At 27.2% G+C, this 20,491-nt stretch overlaps 2 protein-coding genes across 11 annotated transcripts; one reads left to right on the top strand and one right to left on the bottom strand.

The window, feature by feature from the left end:
* Positions 1-14: 14 nt before the first annotated feature.
* pbl (epithelial cell transforming 2 pebble) lies at positions 15-15,179 on the bottom strand. 10 transcript variants are annotated; one of them, XM_085660832.1, is made up of 18 exons: positions 14,724-15,177; positions 14,460-14,595; positions 12,674-12,884; positions 12,392-12,527; positions 12,114-12,323; positions 11,889-12,035; positions 10,413-11,654; positions 9,729-9,863; positions 9,421-9,670; positions 8,916-9,043; positions 8,440-8,836; positions 7,908-8,348; positions 7,662-7,816; positions 7,432-7,517; positions 6,764-6,856; positions 5,629-5,803; positions 3,827-3,945; positions 15-353 (listed from the first exon to the last, which is right to left on the bottom strand). In XM_085660832.1, the coding sequence occupies exons 2-18, from the start codon at positions 14,524-14,526 to the stop codon at positions 326-328; spliced, it is 4,020 nt and encodes a 1,339-aa protein (XP_085516958.1). In that variant the 5' UTR covers positions 14,527-14,595; positions 14,724-15,177; the 3' UTR covers positions 15-325. The 10 variants fall into 10 exon arrangements, with proteins under 10 accessions (XP_085516958.1, XP_085516959.1, XP_085516960.1 ...); XM_085660833.1 differs by lacking the exon at positions 15-353 and adding an exon at positions 1,386-2,598 and having other exon boundaries at positions 6,818-6,856; positions 14,724-15,179; XM_035882107.2 differs by lacking the exon at positions 15-353 and adding an exon at positions 1,559-2,598 and having other exon boundaries at positions 14,460-14,567; positions 14,724-15,176.
* A 1,709-nt stretch (positions 15,180-16,888) lies between these two features.
* On the top strand, positions 16,889-20,251 carry LOC118448625 (TBC1 domain family member 13). The gene is made up of 11 exons (XM_035882120.2): positions 16,889-17,018; positions 17,108-17,395; positions 17,498-17,571; positions 17,695-17,820; positions 17,894-18,047; positions 18,111-18,267; positions 18,434-18,632; positions 18,712-18,913; positions 19,145-19,267; positions 19,352-19,409; positions 19,563-20,251. The coding sequence occupies exons 2-11, from the start codon at positions 17,376-17,378 to the stop codon at positions 19,638-19,640; spliced, it is 1,191 nt and encodes a 396-aa protein (XP_035738013.1). The 5' UTR covers positions 16,889-17,018; positions 17,108-17,375; the 3' UTR covers positions 19,641-20,251.
* The last annotated feature ends 240 nt before the right edge of the window (positions 20,252-20,491 follow it).

The raw sequence follows: 20,491 nt of genomic DNA, 5'->3' as shown, positions 1-20,491 counted from the left end.
ATTGAATAGTATCTATTGTTATTTTATACATAGTCTCTATATAGAGAATTGCAAATTAAATTAACTGATCGAATTCACTGTTAATCAATAATATTAAATTGATTTCAACAGAGTACCATTTCTGAGTTAATTTAATAATAATACTTTTTATTATTATTAAAATACAAGTATTAATGTAATATTTTATTTCTTTTCTAACATGAACAAGCCACTTTTATTTAAAAATTTCAAAGATTTTAATTATGCAAAAATCCATTATACAACCTACGTATTGGCAATTTCAAATATTATTTCCTCGAATACATACTTGTGTATGTGTCGTGCGCTAGCGTGCGCGTTGTGTGTACACAGCTCTATGGAAAAAATTAAAAAATTTTTTAAATAGTTTAATATATTCGAAACCTTGTTAATAACATTACATTTAATGTGTATTGAAAAATAATGAATACTACATTTTAATTCTTTGAAGTGACTTGTTCATTTCCATAATTTCTTAAACCGGATAAGACTTTTTTTGAAACACTAATTACAAAAATTAATATTTGCTTGGTAAGTATTCTTATATATATTTTTTCTTTCTGATACGATATTTGAACAATTAGAATAAAAATATTTAAAATTGATGGAAATGTATAGAATATTATCAAATAATGATTACACACAGAGTAGTATTTTTATATTAGTAAAATATTAATTTGGATGAAAATTAAATGAATATTTCTAATAGTTTTATAAATTCCATTACACATTGTGCACTGATATTTTGAGCATATAACAAAGATCATTACTAGACTTCACTGGCAAGTTCTTGCAAAGGATAAACAAATAATCGTTGCGATATATTTAAAGTTAAATTAAATGTTTAATATTAAACTAGCAAAAGATAATAATTAAGATGGATTCAAATAACAAGATAATGTACAACGAACAAGATAAGATAGACAGTTGCAATATTCTGCATCGAAAAGAAAAATAGCTAAACACTGTGCTATCTTTAATAATAAACTTATGTAATATACTATAATAACATAAAATAGTGCAATTATACCCTCTGATGTTTTTATCATAAACGACTATAAAACTTTTGAAAGGGACCCTTTAATACACGTACGTACATCATACATCACGACACACACATATATGTGTATGTATATATATATATATATATATATATATATGTATATATATATGTATATATATATATATGTATATATATATATATATATACATAGTTTTTAATTTATATAATTCCGGACATCTATATATAATGTTGGAATTGAATTAGTAAAAAGATGCAGAAAAATTATATATATATATATATATACATATATGAATCTATACATATGTATAGATAAACAATATCCAAAAATTCAAGGTTATATATATTCTATCTGCTCTTCAAAAACGTGTTGATTTATGTAACCAATTCATTAATATTTTTCTTTTTAACAAAATTCAATAATTTTTATTGAAAATGTTAAATAATATTAATTTCCAAGAAAATTAATAAAAAATTTAACATTTATTTTCTGCATCTTTATCTAAATTTTATAAAGAAGGAAAATAAGTGAATTTTTGCTACTTTTATGGGATTCAACATTTATGTGATATTTTGTTATCAAATCAAAATGTATATGTTTATATATATGCATATATAAACATATATATCACACACACAGTGTATATATATATATACATATATATATGTATATATTTTTTAACATGAACATGTATATATATATATTATGCTTCTAATAAAAAATACAATAATTATTGTAATGATATGTTTTGTAGCAGTAATTATCGTATATTCAAAATATTACAATATAGAAAATGTTGACTCTTATTTGTCTTTTAATCCATTGCAATGAGCATAGTATATGTTTTCTTCTGTGGTCCAATATAGATAATTTCGTGCATGTTGTTTATTGTTTCAATATATATATGATAGACAAAAAAAGTATGATAATTATATGCGAATATTAAAATATATGCATATATAAAATGTAAATATTTAACATTTGCATATACGTAAATGTAACTTATCACTATATGAAATTTTGACTTTTTTACTTACTCTAAGCAAACAAATTTTGAGGCTGAAATTAGTCAAAGTTACATTGTACGTACTAATCGATTTTAATTATGTCTAAAAAATTGATATCGTTTACAATAAATTTATCTAAATAATTACCTTTTTGTAATATTTGCAACATTAATAGAATCGTAAATATTAAGGGATAAAGAAATGTCATTGCAAATGATCAATTTTAGTCATATACTATGTTGTTCCATAAGATTACATATAAATTACTTAAAAAGTCAAGCATATTAAACAATCAGATTTTATCTGATGCATACAATAAAGCAATATATGGCAGAAAAATAAAAGATCAAATTTAGTAATAATGATAATATAAAATATTATTTGCATAAATCATTTTTGTTTTCAATATGTTTCTAAAAGTAATCAACGAGTAGTTTCCATTGTAGACTTCACTGATATTGAGAGAAATAAGAGCAAGGTGCAATATGTGATATAGATGATCTGCTTCTCAAAGATCAGACTTGTCCTGTACAACCACTTCTGAACAATTTCTGGTAAATAAAAATGTAAATATGAAGCAACTTTTATAAACAGATAAACAAATCAATATCGTTTATATAAATTTTATATTATAATAATAAATGTTATAGTAAGAAAAAACTAAGGAGAAACTATAAGATAATAAATGTTTCTACCTTAGATATTTTTCCATGCCTTCATTAAATTTCAGTAATTTCAGTTTAATACAGTATAAATAAATTTGTTTAATTGATCTTCCTTAGCTGTTATTATGTTATAAAAAATACATTAAGAATAGTGAACTATATAGAAAAAATTTAATAAATACTTTATTAAACAGTTAATGCTGTATTATTTTACAAAATATGTTTAAAGAACATTCAATATTAAATGAAACATATAACAAATACACTGAACGGTATGTGTTACGAATCAATAGAAGACAGATATTTATAGACAAGTCTTGTGAAACAAGTTTCAAATACATTTCTTTTGTATATTATAATGTCCATAACAAACTTGCTGGCTAAATTAGTTTTACAGATGTAACTAGTAGATTAGTAACATGAAAAATGCCATAAATAAGGCACTTCGATACCGAAATCGACATAGTAGATGTGACGTAATTAGGCACATTTTTATACCTTATAAGTGGCACGTATTTTTATCTTCAATGAATTTACAAAAAGGTACTATTGTAAGTAATTATATTAATTAAATTCATAACGACATAACTGATGACATTTTCGGGCCCCTTTCATCAATCGTAGACTATGTGTGGGCCAAATTCTTAAAATTACACTACAAAGATTTTCTAAAAATATGCGTCATTTTAAGATAAATAATTTTTCTAAACTCATAATAAAAAATATTATAAGTTTCTGTAGAGTCTGGGATTTTAAACTATAATGTAGTGTAAAATGATATACTTTTTCAGAACTGGGTCACACATCCTCCAATTATCAAACCACATTTGCAATTATCTTATTTCATTATACATTTATTATGTATATGTATATATATATATACATATAAATGTACCTATATATATATATATATATATATATATATATATATATATGCAATATTTGGGTGTGATAAAATAGATTTGCAAATGTTGTCTGTAAGCACAATGGCAAAGATATTAAAAAAGAAAAGAAAACAACATTAAAGCAATTAGACCACAGAAAAGCGGACCGAATACATTGAGCAATGGTAGCAGAAAAGAGAATGCATGAATCCTTGTATATTGATTACAACCTTCGAAGTGAAGCCATACTGAGGGAGCTGCATTTGGCCTTTCGAGTCGGTTGAACCGACATGGGTGCCACTAGAACATCGTCTCTAGTGGGCGAGTCTGAACCACCATTACCCAGTTCCTGGAAAGATACACGAAGAAGTTTTTCTTTATCGCATTATGTTAAGTCTGGAAGGAAAAACCTTTAAAAGCAAAATTAAGATATATTTCATAGGCAAACATGCATTGAACATACTTAAAAAATTTGCTATTTGAAAAGAAAAAATGAAAAAAGTATTATAGACTGAGGGAAATATATAAAAAAAATATTTTACACAATTCTATGCACCACACTTTCACAAATACAAGCTTGATCTTATCATGATTAAAATTAAGTATTGCTAGTAACATTGATAATTAATGTTTATAATAATAAATCGAGTATACATATTGAATCTAAATAAAATTAATATAAGGAAGTAATACTTATATATACAATAATATCTTAAACATCAATATATATTCTTAAACAAGTAATCATTTCTAACACAACAATTAAACTTCTATATTGATATATATCTGGGATTCGCAAAGAAAATATATCTGCGCTGATAACTTTCATTAGTGAACGTATATTTAACAAAAATAGAAAAAAAAATAATCAAAAAAAAAACAAAAATAGATCAATTACATATGTAAAAAAAAATAGATCAATTATATGAAACCTTTTTTTAAGACAACCTTAACAAAAACAAAAAAAAATCAAATAAAGAAAAACAATAGAGAGAAAAAAAGAAATTAAACTGTTTAACATTTGGTTGAATAATAAGAAAAAGAAAAATCTGCCATAAGTCGTATTTTACAAGGAGAAGACATGCTTGTAGGAACTATATCAATAAACAAAAAATTTATATCGTTTGAAAGATATGTCTAACTATTTATAATAAATGAATAATGGAAGCAATAGCCATCATCTTATCAATTTAAATAGTGACGCGAAGCGTTTTGATCCAGTCGAAACACCCCGAGACATCACATTCCTAGAAACAACATGTTTGTTTTTCAAAGAAAGCATTTAAAAGATTTTTCCCCTCTCTACTCCCTTTCACGAGAGAAGATATTCAATTATGTAAATAGTGAATCATTTAATAAGATTATAAATTTGAATTTATTTAATATATTATACTTACATGATATATATATGATAAATTCATCCCTTGGTTTTGTACAAGCATGAACATATAAACTTTCAGTAATATTAAATGATAATTTCAATAAAGATGATACATGAATAATTAATAAACTCCATTTATATTCGATCGAACAAAGAACGTAGAAATAAAGGCATAAAATAAAGCATTACATTAAATTATCAGTTAAATTAAATTTAGAAAAAACGGAATTATTAGAAACATCTGTTGTCATTTTAAGTAGTATATGTATATCGTACTGAAAAACTTGGTTTTATCTTTTTTCTTTTTCTTCTTTTTTTTTTTTTTTTTTTTTTTAAATAAAAAATTAATCTATGTATATATATATGAGAGTAATATTATATTATTATAACACAAATATATATACAACGTTATAATTAATAAAAAGTTTTAAAAGTTATCATGCAATGAATTGTAATTTTCATTTGTTAAGAAAAAAGAAAATTATATTTAAGTATGTATGAAATGCATGCTTCAAAAAAAAAAAAGAAAAGCATAAGAAGAATAAAAATCTCCTGTCGTGAAATGAAGATGAGCAAGAGAAATACAAGAAAGCAAGAATAATTAAAAAAGAATATATATATATATATACAATAAAAAACATATCAACTAACGTTAATATTGTTGCAACTAGCAAGTCTCATCTGGGCAAGTTGCTGGCTCGCTGGAGTGAGACTATTTGTTGATCCAAAAGGTGACATCATTGTAGACATAGCTCTCTTTAGTTTACTAGGAGTCTTGTTAAAACTAAACGCTCTACCGACTTTCCTCCTTGTACGAGATGCAAACCTGAGAAAAAATATGCTGTGTAAATGTGCTAAATGTATAAAAACGTATATAAGTTATGCAACACTGAAACTTTTCTTCCTCTACATAGTAATTATTTCAAAACATTTATAATATTGTAATATATGAAAATGTAATGTTTATTGAATATCTTACGTAACTGTTTAAACTACAAGAATGATAGAATATTATAAACAATATATTATTTATAATATTGTTTAATAATAAATATTAAGAGGAAGCAAAGTTTCCAACAAACAAGGAGATAATGGCGGTAAAATACAAACTGAAAGGAACCCCAAAAATATGAAATATACCAGTTCAAGTGTAACCACATCGAGTGCAGCTACTACACTACGATCTATGTAATATTGAAATTTTTCATGCAAAGCCAAACAATGATTCATTTACCAATATAATATTTTAATATATCTAATTCATGCCAAATGATAATATAATACAACAATACAAAATTAATTCATGAATATGAAAAATATGTTTACTAACACAATAAATAAAAAATTTTCAAACGCAAGAAAATAGAGAAAATAGATTTCTCTATATAACAAAAAGGGTTAGTCTTCAACCTTTTTATGTACAAATATATAAAAAACTTAATTATTGAAAGAAAAAATGAAAACACAAAACATAATAAATATTAAATAATAATTTACAACTAAAATATGTATAAAAGTACTAAAATTTTGTCAATACTGCAGACGTTTATGCTTGAACTGGTTGAATTGATCTATGAGAATTGAGATTTTTTCCTCTTTTTTCTTTTTTTCTTCGTTTCTTTTTTTTTCTTTATTTATTTTATTTTTTTCTTTTTCTTTTTTTTTCTTTTTTTTTTTTTTTTTGTATTTCTGACTTCAAAGCATGAGAATGATGGACTCTAAAAAGCAAGGGTTTAAGGACCAAAAGCAAGTAAAAAAATGTAATCAGCCTGGTGCGAAAACTGACGGTAGTGGGACATGTAACGTAGTTTCACACATGCTATTGAGTAGGAACACATACGGGTCCATATACTCCAGGTAAAAATTATGAAATAGGCTCCTGCAACCAAACCAGTCGTCGCCCCATTATTTTTTTTTCATTAACATGCAATACAGGAAAAGTTGAACTACTCTTTTTATATTTCAAACAATTCTTCATCGTAAATATATTTTACTTTTATTTTTACTTATTAAAAAAATATGATCAGAAAAATGCATGATAAACAGATCTTTCTTAACAAGTTAATCGATTTCAACATTTCCTTTAAGATTGTATAAAATTTTGTAATAGTATTTATCCCGCCTTATTTATCATATATATAAAATCTACATAAATATTTGATAGTAAAACTAGACTAAACTAAATCTACAAAACTGTAAGCACATGATAATAGTGTAAGGAAACAGTATAACTTTGTCCTAAGAACAAAAATCATAAGTAACAGAGATATTTAGGTGTTTTGATTTAAATACACTATCCTGTATATATATATTAGAAATACAATACTCTGATTAAATAATGGCACGAATTGAAAAATGTGCTAACAGTTATGAGAGGAAACTATCATCTTGACCACACACAAGATGAAGAACTGTAAAACTACAATATATTTTTAAAGAAATATGTGTACTTACTTAAATGCTTTACTTAATGTTCCTAACGCTACATCACTAGTATCAATTTCCAGCTGATGTGAATCAAGACTTATCAGGAACGTATCCTAAAAAGTAAAGAAAGAAAAGATTTTTATTATTATGTATTATTTTATTAATAATTCTAAGTAATATTATTTTGTGTGTAAAATATTCATTAACAATGAACTCCTACACAAATATTTTATTAAAATATATATATAAAAACATACCGCATCAGCCTTGCAAACTGTATTAGCCATCTGTCTGCACAAAGTACGTAAATAGTTTGTTTTGTTTACATCTTCATCAATAATTGTAAACGAAAATAATTTTTCCTTTAACTCCTGGTTACTTCTTACCATAAGTGCAAATACTTTCTGACATTCTGTCAGAGATCAATAATATTAAGTTATATATGTGTGGTATTATTACTTTGGTAAATATATATATATCGTTGAAAGTAACTTTATACCTACCTTCAGTTTCTCGAATATCCACAACCTTTCTAATAGTACTAAGGGATAACATTTTTATATGCTTATATGGTTTTCCTTGGCTTAATTTTGCAGAATGTAATCCATTTGCAGTATTAGGACTTTTTAATGAGTTGAAAGCTTTTGATCTTTTCTTACAAATTTCTAGAATATCCGTAAAGAGAAATAGAACCAAATGATCGCCACGACCACTTAAACCTTCACTGAGTTCCATTACGTCGCATTTTCCAATAAAAGATCTATGCGAGGATACTAAATGTGGTGGGCAATTGTCAATTTCGTTAAAGATATCAAACATTGCCAATTGGCCTTCTGTTTTTCGTTTATCCTCGTTAATATAAGTCATAACTTCTTTAATACTGCTAATTGATAACTCCAACGCACTATAATCCGGATTACTTTTACTTGTGTGCTTAAGGATATCTATGAAATTTATTTTTAAGAAACATATGAATCATTCTATAATCAATACATTACATAAAGATTCTATTATATTTTGATTTGCTTTGCTTACCATTTAATAATAAACTAATACTGGGTAACCTCTGTACTGGCTTTATTAAGAGTTCTTTCAAACTTTGCCTGCCACACTCAGGTTTAGTCTGGCAGATCTTCAAAAAAGCATGAAAACGTGGCTTGTTTTGATCACATTGGTCTAGCATTTCCTTTGTATTTTCGAAGAAATTGACGTACGGAGGATATGCCTTGACTAGGTCAGGTGCAAACTTCAGAAATATATTACCTATACTAACATCTTCTGTCCAATAAGTAGCGCTATAACGTAGCTCTTCTAACATCTTCTTATGGACCTCATAAATTGGTGGAAAGTTACCAAAAATAATTTTAACTTCTGTACTATTCACTAATTCACCACTACTTTCTATAAGGTCCTCCAATGGTGATTTAAATAACTATATAAAAAGAAAACTTTTTATATAAATACGTAATGTGTCTCATTGTTATAATTAAATTTATAGATTATTTGCTTACCGTCATAATTGTGCTCAAAATACCAACATAATTAGATTCTGTCTGCACTAATTCAAGAAAAACTTGATGACGTGGGGATCGATTTTTCCTACTACTCTCTGCATTAACAGCTTCTACCTCTGGAATATCTGTCAGTTATTAATAAAGTAATTCATTGAACTCTTCCCCTCTCACATGGTTCATATAATAATAAAATTAAAAAGTATTGTTATATATAACATGTTACAATGTTATTGATTTTATTCTAATTTTCTACTTTTGATAATATTAGTAGACAAATACTGTGACATGAAAATATGCAAAGTCATTGATTTGATTATATAAGTTAAATGAACCATAAGTAAAGGGAAGAAACAATTTGTTTAATTATCAAATTAAAATCCATGCAAATATGTAGTTAAATTATATATTTAAATTTTATAATAAAAAAAAAAAAAAAGAAATATTAGTAAATTATTAATTTAATTAGAGTATGATTAGCCCAATAAAATTATAAATTACTCACCATCGAGCAATTGTTTATCAGGACTCGCTGTGCAATCAAGAAAACTACCACTCACACTTAGATGCCCAGCATCACTGACGCTAGATCGTCTTTTGTGCACAGCTGGCGAGTCTGTTCCATTTTGAACCAAACTAGATAGAGTTTCAGCAAGACGTTTACGTTTTCGTCTTGTGGATGCTGTACTTGGTGTAGCTGTCTGCTGACTATCTCGTCTGACTGATGCAGTTGGTGATAGCACTGATTCTAGATACTAAATGTAAAATAAACTATTAAAAACAAACGCTGTATACTGATCCAGTTTTACTTACATTCTCAAATAAATAGTCTTTTTCGTCAGCTGCTCCTTCATCCTGAACAGATGTCCAAAACCATTCCGCTTTTACAACATGAGCTTTTACAGACGCTAAATCAGGCAGTGTATTTACATTTGATTCATCCACAACCTATAACAAATTACAATAACTAATATTTTCATTTATATTTTAACATATATCTAATTTAATACTTATAACATATATGTTTTATATATAACTTTATATTATTGTTAATTTACATGCTTCAGACATACACAGACAAAAAAATTACTGATTAGTGTTATAATATACGTATATTATAATTTTATATTTTTAAATATTAGATGTCCCATTTAGAAGACTAATAATTATTTAATATTCCATATGTGGAAAATACATATTTTACACACACACACACACACACGTGCGCACGCACGCACGCACGCACATATATATAGTAGATTATGGATAAACTGTTTATAATAAGATAGAAATATGTATTAGAAGCTACTTATATCTTCTACATAAAGAAACTATTGTATTTACGTGATATTATGTAATATTAATTAGAGAGTTTGAATTTTTATATATGAATATTCGATTATCATAAACTTACAACATTTAACCAATTCACCCATGACTTCTACAATCTATACAAGTTAAATAACTTGGAATACTTTGTAATAAAAACAAAAGTACCACAAGTAATGATTCGTCCTCCTGTTTCTTCGTCTTTGCATCTTTCAATATAGAAGACTTGAAAGGATAGTTTGAAATTTTTCCTTGTTGTTCAAAGTCACTTGTCGGTATATGTTTAGACTGTGATAATTTTGCTATCTTTGCGGGAATAATAGGAGAGCTAGGTAATGGTGTATACTTCTGTCTAGGTTGACTCTGTTCTATAGTCGAATTTAACACATATTTTCTTAACATTGGAGAAAAGTTTAAATCACGAAATTTCGAAAATATTGTTGGACTTTTTTTCGGCGAATAAAAACATTTTTTATTCTTTTTGTTAGGAATAAGTGAATCATATAAAAGAGAATCATTAAGATCGGAATCATGTTGCCTAAAAAGATTAGGATAAGAACAAATTTTTCTAAAATGTGATCTATTTGAAGATGCCCCTTTATAAATTGTATTGCAAGACTTAGACTTTGTCCAGTTTCTGTACCGTCTTTTTTTTACCTTTTTATTTAAAATTGTAAAATGATCAAACTGAATTGATTGATAAGGTTCTACTTCTTCGATAACTTCAGGTACACATACAAGTAACTTTGTTTTATTCTTGTTTAATGTAGAAGATCTAAAGTATACTGATTTGTTCTCCAAATTTTTAAAATTTTCTTTTATCGTATTTTGGTTTGCAGACAATTCTGTTTTAAAAATGGCATCCTCTGTATTGGGATCGCATGCTATTTTATATATTACTGGCAAACTAAAAGAACGTATCTTTTTAAAGGTATGTGAACTTGTAGTTATCTCCAGACCATCTTTACTAGATACAGACATATCAATACCTGAATCAGTTTGCATTGATGAAAAAGACTCAGAAGAGATAGTGTCAGATTGAGAAGACAAAGTTTGAGTATCAGAAAAATTATCATCCATACAAATATCTGAATCTTGATTAATATTTTCTGAAATATAGTTTTCTTTCATATCAAAGTATTTACGTGTAGAAGAAAGATTAGATGAAGGTATCCATCTGTTATGTTTACTTTCAGATTGAATAATATTCTTGTTATTTAGTATATAATATGCAGAGTCAATTGGCATAATGTTAGGGATAGCATTAATATATGGATTATAAAAAATAAAGGAAAATGGACTAAAGTCTGTTGGATATGAAGAAGTGACATTAGATGAATTTGTTTTATATAGTAATCCGTTATTTTCAGTGTTGGATTTCTTGTTTTGTTGACTGCCTAAATCTGTTACCTATAGGATATAGTGTATTTTTTATGTAATAATGTTGTAAGTCATTCATTAGTATAATTTATTAATAAATTGATTATATATATGATCTCTGATATATTTAATGAAACATATGATTTTAAATGATTGGCTTTTGTTATTGCACTCTTATTTAGTATAGCTTTTGTTTAATTAATTCCTATCTTTCTATGTATATTAGAAGCTTATAAAATTATAAAATTTATTCCATAAACTTACTACGTGAGTACAATTAGGGTCGTCAATTTCTGTTGCCTCGCCACCTTGTTGTTGTAACACTTCACACATATGTTTCTTTTCTTCTTCAGGAAAACCAAAGAAACACACTCTTGCACCAAAAAATGGTTTTAGTTTATGAGCTGTTATCTATATGTAAACAATAAATGATGATTATTCTGTATCATATAATAAAAATATTATATGCATTTATTATATGAAATTTACCAATTCTTCATTATTTCCATAACTGGAAACGTCATCTCTAGTACTCCAGAGTGTAGTCACCCAACTCATTGACATAATAGGTACTCTAAATATAACAGCATATCTATACTTATCACCACCACAACAATTAGCAATAAGATGCGTCACTTTTGTACCCATTTCTTTTCGGATACTACCACCCATATTATGTATCATATTGATGAGTCTCGTCTATAGAATATAAATATTATTATATTTACAATGTAAATATAAATTGAGATTAGATATATAAAACTCACCAACTCATCTTTTTTTCTAAATCCTGTGAAAACAACAACCGATCCAACCATGGCTTGTGTGTACATTGGTCTTTTAATACTAGGTAATGAGTCCTTCTTTTCTGCCAACTGCAAAAGTGCTGTTGGTCCCAATATCCTAAAAATATATTTCATTAAAATACTTTTTTTACTTTAAACATATTTCAAGAGGAAAAAATATATGTTATTTTCGAGTGATTACACAAATTGATAATAATCATACAAATGTATAAGAAAGATTAAGTATATGATAAATACTTGTACCTATGGGCACTTTTATGAAGAGCATCATATTCAGGTCCCTCAAATTCTTTGAGTATAAAATAAGTGCAATATGCAGTATCTTCTATATATTCCACGCCTGTTTCCGATTTCAATACTGGAACACTAAATTGTTGCGCAGCAGCGCCCAGAGCAGGATCATCACCAGCAGTACCGACCAAACATATTCTCTTCTTACGTGGTATCACTAGAGCTACAGAAAACAAAACAAAAAATTTATTTATCTTTATTTTTCAATTTGAAACAAAAAAAGAAACAATCTACATTGATATATACAAGTATTTTGGAATTTGAAAATTCAAGAAAGGGCTGAGATTTCGAAATATGACACAATTTTTATAGAATTATTCATAAAATATAATAACTATATTACATTAGTTACTATGTAACATTATCATGGAAAGCGACATTTTTTTCAGGGATAATTCTCAAAAACATCTTAAGATGTTAGATTAATTCTATTCTATATTTAATTAACAAATTTAACAAATTAACTATATTTAAAAACAAAGATAAAGAATTTGATGTAATAGAAATATAGAATTAGAACAATTATTTTGTAATATCACACTTATTATAACAATATAATCCTTAACCATAAATTCATGAAAGGATTTTAAGTATTCTCTATTATAGAAAATCTATTATTCTTTGCTTAATCTCCTCATACAATGGGTCAAATCATTAAATAACTTTATGATTCATTCAAGGATTATAATATCGGTACATTTTGTGACACGTTAACATGTCAGAATTAGGTATAAAGGACAAGGTAATAAAACTATATTGTCCTCTGTACCTTTTTCAAAATTTTATATACAAAGACAAATTTGTACATTTTAACAAAGTATTATACAAACAAAATATTTATTAAGAAGTATATGTTTTAATTAATTCTTATCATTAATATTAATATAAAAAAAATAAATAAAAAAAGTGATGCATAATAGAAAAATAAATAAATTTAAATATTTCCTTGATACTTTAACTAAATTAACAAAAAAGATAATAAAAAAAAAGATAACAAAAACAACAACAATAACAACAATGATAATAATAATAATAATAATAATAATAATAATAATAATTATTATTATTATTATTATTATTATAATATATTACATTTTTCTTTTTTCTTTTTTCTTTTTTCTTTCTTATCCTCTGAACGTAAGTTAAAAATGTGTAAATAATAATCGGTAAGAGTTTATAAATAAGATAGGAACGAAGATAAGCCAATATTGTTGGAGGGATGAGTAAATACATACATCGACCCATTCGATAGAGGAAACATATAAGGATATATTCATCAGTAAGAAAATCGTTCGACTCTGACGTAATTTTGGAGAATAAGTCAAGGCCAAAGTAGGGAGTAGCAAAATCGTGAAATATTTGATCGGTTGGTTGCTCGCTAATCCTCTATACATAAGTCATCTAATGTTCAGATCTCTAAGAAAAAGTATCTATGCTCGCGTATCTTTCACGGAAGAAAGGAGATGACAGATACAAGACGCGAACGAGAGCAAGAAAGATAGAGAGAGAGAAAAAGAGAGAGAAACACATATACAGACGAACACACTTATGTACGAAGAAAATAGAGATACGGAGGATCAAGTGAGTGAGTGAGGTAGGGTTAGTTCATACAGGTGCTTGCATATTTGCAAAATGAAAATGGACTCGCGTGTTCATCATTAAAATGATAGAAACGAAGGTTATTTTGGTAGAAAACATTCATTTGAAAATACATGCTCCGAAATTCGTTGAAACTTACTCTCACTTCTAACGGCCTCCTCACTATTTATATCACTGATACTGCTGTGAACGCTTTGCTCTTCCATTTTGGCCGTTTATTAACGCATCGGTTCGTTCGTAGGTTCCTCTTTGTACATAAGGGAAAAGAGCTTTACCTGTGTGATGAGAATTTTAACGAAAAAAAAAAAAAAAAAAAAAAAAAAAAAACAAATAAAAAAAGAAAGAAAAATAATTCTTGGGCACAAAACTCCAAGCGACACTTTCTTCTCTCTATGTTCTCTACCTCTTTCTCTGTCGCACGCAACACGAATTATTTAAAATCCATTGTGATTACGGCACGAGTGCCGTCCGCACTGCTTTTCCACCGATTTCAACCTCAAAGTCATGGAATCGCGCACTCGATCCTATTTACCAGCAGCGCTCAGACGATTTATCTCCGTCTTTTTCTTTCTTTCTCTCTATATATCTATATTCCTTTCTCTCTCTCTATCTCTTTATCTCTCTCTCTCTCTCTCTCTCTCTCTCTCTCTCTCTCTCTCTCTCTCTCTTAATATACACTCTTAAGTACACTCTTTCTTTCTTTATCTCACTCTAACTTATATGTTCCTTATCTTTCCGTTTGTCGTTTAACGTTCACTATACTTTTCGCTGTATGTGCTAAAGTTCGATCTTGCTTCTCTCACTCTCTCACTCACTCTTTCACTCACTCACTCACTCTTTCACTCACTCACTCACTCTCTCTCTCTTTCTTTCTCTCTCCCTTTCTCACATTGTCACAACACGCGTAGCAATTGATAAAAGCACAATTCACTTTCAACCAATCAGATCATATCTTTCACGGCGCGATATAAATATGAAAGAATAAAACGTTGATCCGATCTGATATTTGATTCGACGATTACGTTCGATTGAAAATACGATATATATATATCTTTTTTTTTCTCTTTCTCTCTCTCTAACGACGTATCATCTCATGTTTATAGGTGTTAGAGAGATCACGTGAGTTTTTCATTTTTTGTTTTGCGATACGTGAAACGATTGAAAATAAGAACGAAGGACAATGGTTGGTACTGCGTGACTAGCGTCGAACGTTACCCGCCTTTCTTTTGGTCAAAGATCTGAAGTGAAGTTGGTCACGTGTCAAAAACAATTGATGCTAGCGTGTTTTTTGTTTTAAGGATCTTCTAATCTTTTCTTTTTATTTTTTTTTATTTTTTATTTAATCGCGTTTATTCTATCATATATATATACACACACGAAAGTAACATTTGTATTATTATGTTTACAATTGCCGTGATAAAATTGGATTTGAATGATCTTTATGGGTTTAGTGTAGTCGCCATATGACTCCATGGTGTTAATGTCTACGCAAATTTAACTATGGTAGAATGTAATGTTATTAAACGATTTTTCTTCTTTTTTTTTTACGTAAGTATAGTGAAACGCATAATTATTATTGTGATATTTTTTAATTTTACGTACGAGTTAATATTTCTTGAAAAATTTGATTTGTATGAATTTCTTTTTTAAAATTCGCGCGGAATATTCGATTAATGGCGGGCTCATTGACTAAAGAACGAATACGAAATCGTTTCAAAATTTCTTTTTTCTTACCTACATAGTAATTTTATTTATTAACAAATAATTATGATGTCATTAATTGTTCTTCGATGTAGGTATAGTGAAATATGTAACTATTATTGAATGAAATGTGTAATTGTTATCGTGATATTTATTAATTTTATGCATTCTTAAAAAATGTGATTTTGGTGAATTTCATTTTTGAAATTCGCGCGGAATGTTAAGCCCAATAGCGTGCTCATTGAGTTTGAAAAAACGAATATGAAATTGTACAAAAAAGTTTTTTTTTCTATTATTAACAACATTTTACTGATTTTTGATGTTAAGCCCAATAGCGTGCTCATTGAGTTTGAAAAAACGAATATGAAATTGTACAAAAAAGTTTTTTTTTCTATTATTAACAACATTTTACTGATTTTTGATATTATGAAATGTACATTAAATGGTTTCAGAAATATTTATTTCTTATTTTTAGTATAATAATAAACATCAATTCAAACTTCTTGTTACGATTTCTTTTGTTAGGAAAACTATATTATTTTAAAATTTGCAATGATAAATTTTATATAACAATAAAAAATTGTTTTTCTTTAAAAAGACATAACTTTTATTAGATATATACTTATATATCATAATAAATATCAAAATACATGTTACCATAAATATTGTTATTACAAAAATAATTTGTAATATCAAAAGAAATAAGAACTATATATGTTTTAATATAAATAAATATTCATTAATTGTATTCAATAAATTTCTTCAATAAACATCTGCATTTCCCAAAAAGAGAGAAAGAGAGAGAGAAAGAGAGAGAGAAAGAGAGAGAGAAAGAGAGAGAGAAAGAGAGAAAGAGAGAGAGAGAGAGAGAGAGAGAGAGGGAGGTTATGTTATTACATATGTATATCTAATTTTTTCTAATATAATTATTCATACATCAACCAAATCACATATATACAAATAGAATGTATCTGCAACAAGTGATGCATATGTAAATGTAAATATAATAAATTCGATTTGAATTGTATGTTAAAATGGCAAGTTATATATTGTTGTCTTTGTTTAACTCATGTCTTTATCCATAAGGTAAGAAGAAGACACTAAATCGAGTTTAAACATATGTATTCTGAATTCGATAATACGTCGAAGGACTATGGAAGATAAAGAAGCTCGTTTAATCCGGTGTAAAACAATAACAGTTAAGTACGTGGTTGTCATTAATTCGGTGATTTGTTAGCAATAATGCGTAAAAAACTATCACAATACGCCCACACGTCTGTTAAGTGCCGATAACACGTTTACGACAGATCTTCATATTAAAACCGCATGTACAAAACTAGTACACGTTTACAATATGAGTATTCTTCGAAAGAAGTAAGTTATTTTTTTATTGTATACAAATTTTTATGTTATATGTATATTATTTTTGAAGATTTTTGATCGTACTAATGTATATTGATAATTTTTATATTTTAGGTTAAACGACTTCGATGATGTTCTCATTGCCGATGAGATTGATTTAATAAGTTTACGTCGAATATGTTTTCATGGTTTGTTATATCTTTATAACATACTTCTGAAATTATCTTATACATTATCTTATTATCTTACTTTTGTTCGTGTTCTCCTGTTTTTTGTCTTTGTCAATTTAAATATTATTTGTTTATTTGTAGGAATACCGGATGAAGGTGGCTTGAGACCATTATGTTGGAAACTTCTGTTGAATTATTTACCTCCAAACAGAGTTAGTTGGTCTGAAACACTAACGCGCAAGAGGGAACTTTACAAAACATTTATTGGTTAAATAATATAATTTAAAATAATGATGTTAAAGTGTAAAAACGGAGCTTTTACATAGGATATTACTTACAGAGGATCTTATCGTAACTCCGGGGGAGACTAATGTGGATGGGGAAAGAGTGGATGTAACATTACACGATCATCCTTTAAATTTGAATCCAGATAGCAAGTGGCAAACATATTTTAAAGATAATGAAGTTTTGTTACAAATAGATAAAGACGTTAGGTGAGTTGTTTAATTAGAATATTCTTTTTTATACTTATTCATTTAATATATATTTATTTACAGGAGATTATGTCCAGATATATCGTTCTTCCAGCAAGGTACTGATTATCCTTGTCAAGAAATAGTCAATGATAGTGGACAAAAACGTTTACATCACAGAGTACAGCATACAGTTCTCAGAAGTGCCAATGTAGAGAGAAAAGGACTTGGAGTGACTAAAGTATGTATAAAACAATTATAATATTCTTCTATTATGTAATGATGTTTGAAAATTAATAATTGTTATATATATGTGCTACTTTGGAAAGCAGCAGGTATCGTATAAATAATCTCTTATACGTTATTTTATAAATTATACAATGTATCACATGTAACCTTATTTTTAGATAGCAGTATCCGTTAGGAAAGCTGCAGAAGATTATGCACCATTAGCCGAAGGTGGAGAGGCTCATTGGGAAGTCTTAGAGAGAATATTGTTCCTATATGCAAAATTGAATCCTGGGCAAGGGTACGTACAGGGTATGAACGAAATCGTTGGTCCTATTTATCATACATTTGCTTGTGATCCAGATCAAAAATGGCGAGGTAACTTTTCAATACATAGATTAATTTTATTAAATCACTTTAATATTATATTTATTATCCTATATATTTTATTTTACAGAACATGCTGAGGCTGATACTTTTTTTTGCTTCACTAATTTGATGGGAGAGATACGTGACTTTTTCATTAAATCTTTAGATGAAGCAGAATTTGGTATAAATTCGATGATGAGTAAATTGACTTTGCAAGTTAAGGCCAATGATCCTGAGATTTGGATACGACTGCATCAACAAGAGTTATGTCCCCAGTATTACAGCTTTAGGTATTTTGTTTTATAAATAAAATGATTATTTTGAGTATCGTTACATTTTAATAATGATAACTATTGTTGGTTACATAGTTCTCTGTTTTATTAATATTTTGTGTCGGTATTTTATCGAGATTTTTGTTGGATATCTTATCGGTACTTTTTTAAATATATTTATCGATTTGTCGATAATTTATCGACATTTTCGTCAATGCTTTATCGTAAACTTATCTTTTTTTTTTTTAGATGGCTCACTCTTCTTCTTTCGCAAGAATTTCCATTACCTGATGTCATGAGAATTTGGGATTCCCTTTTTGCCGATGAAAGTAGATTCAGTTTTTTGATACATATATGTTGTGCAATGATTCTGTAAGTATACAGAAATTATTAAAATTCTTATCGTACAAATATTTATGAATATATTTTTCTTATTTATGAAATTACATGTTACAGATTATTGCGGGACCAACTTTTAGCTGGTGATTTTGCAACGAATGTAAAGCTCTTGCAAGTAAGATGTAGTATTTAATAGAATAATAATAATAGAAAGAAAATAAAAAATATACATTTGCATATAATAAAAATTGTTGACGATAGTATAAAATTTAAGAAAAAAAAAAAAATGAAAGATAGATGATTTAACTCTTTATTGTCGATTTTTTAGAATTTTCCATCGATGGACATTCAAATTGTGCTTTCCAAAGCAGCTTCATTGGCTGGGAAGACATTAAATTCTCCATAACGAATTTTAAGCCTAATACTCTCGTGAATACGTGATTAGTTTCAGGTAAAACAACGAGACGTTTTTTCTATCAAATTGTTTCTTCCTATATTCTTGTTAATTATATTGTTATATGCCGACTATGTATATATACATATACACACATATACATACACATATTCAGTAATACGAAAATTATGATCGTTTGAAGAAATTAAACCGAAGAACTCCTTGAACGAGATATATAATATACATATATATAATTTATATATGTATATAAAATGAATCATTTTATTCGATTGGAAAGATGATTATAAAAAGTCAGATATTTACGTTTAGAGCATTGTGCGATTAATCGCGACGTCTCTGTCCATGGAAATCATCTAATAATGAAATAAGAATAGTGATACGTCAAGAAATGTTGTTTTATAATAATCTGAAAACGAACGTTATACTGACACGTTATCAATGGTCTAATCTTGTATACATTTTTCTATAACGATTAGACTACAGTAGAAGATATTGCCATGTGCGCGTGCAATAAGTACGTAATGCGTTTCATCGGAATATTATATTTTGTACGTCTTATTTTTCTAATGATCTGTGGTCATTCGTCCTACGTTTATAAAATAAACAATGTTATATTTGCATTATCGCGTTATATTCTTTTTAGTTCCCATTAAGTCACCTTTGGAAATTCATATCCAATGAGCTGCTGCTGATTTAACTTAGCATTTATAAAAATGTAAAAATTTGACTTCACTATCTTGTTTTCTTTTTACGTTTCTTTTTTTTTACATTTATATAGATAACGATTCAAATATTTTCTAAATATAATTTTTAACTCTAGGTCATATATTTATTAATTACTC

This window comes from Vespa mandarinia, chromosome 13 (assembly GCF_050613455.1).
Source record: "Vespa mandarinia isolate Hongniang chromosome 13, ASM5061345v1, whole genome shotgun sequence".
Classification (NCBI taxonomy): Eukaryota; Metazoa; Arthropoda; class Insecta; order Hymenoptera; family Vespidae; genus Vespa; species Vespa mandarinia.
Note: the sequence above shows the minus strand (reverse complement) of the source record. Positions and strands in the feature narration are given on the sequence as shown.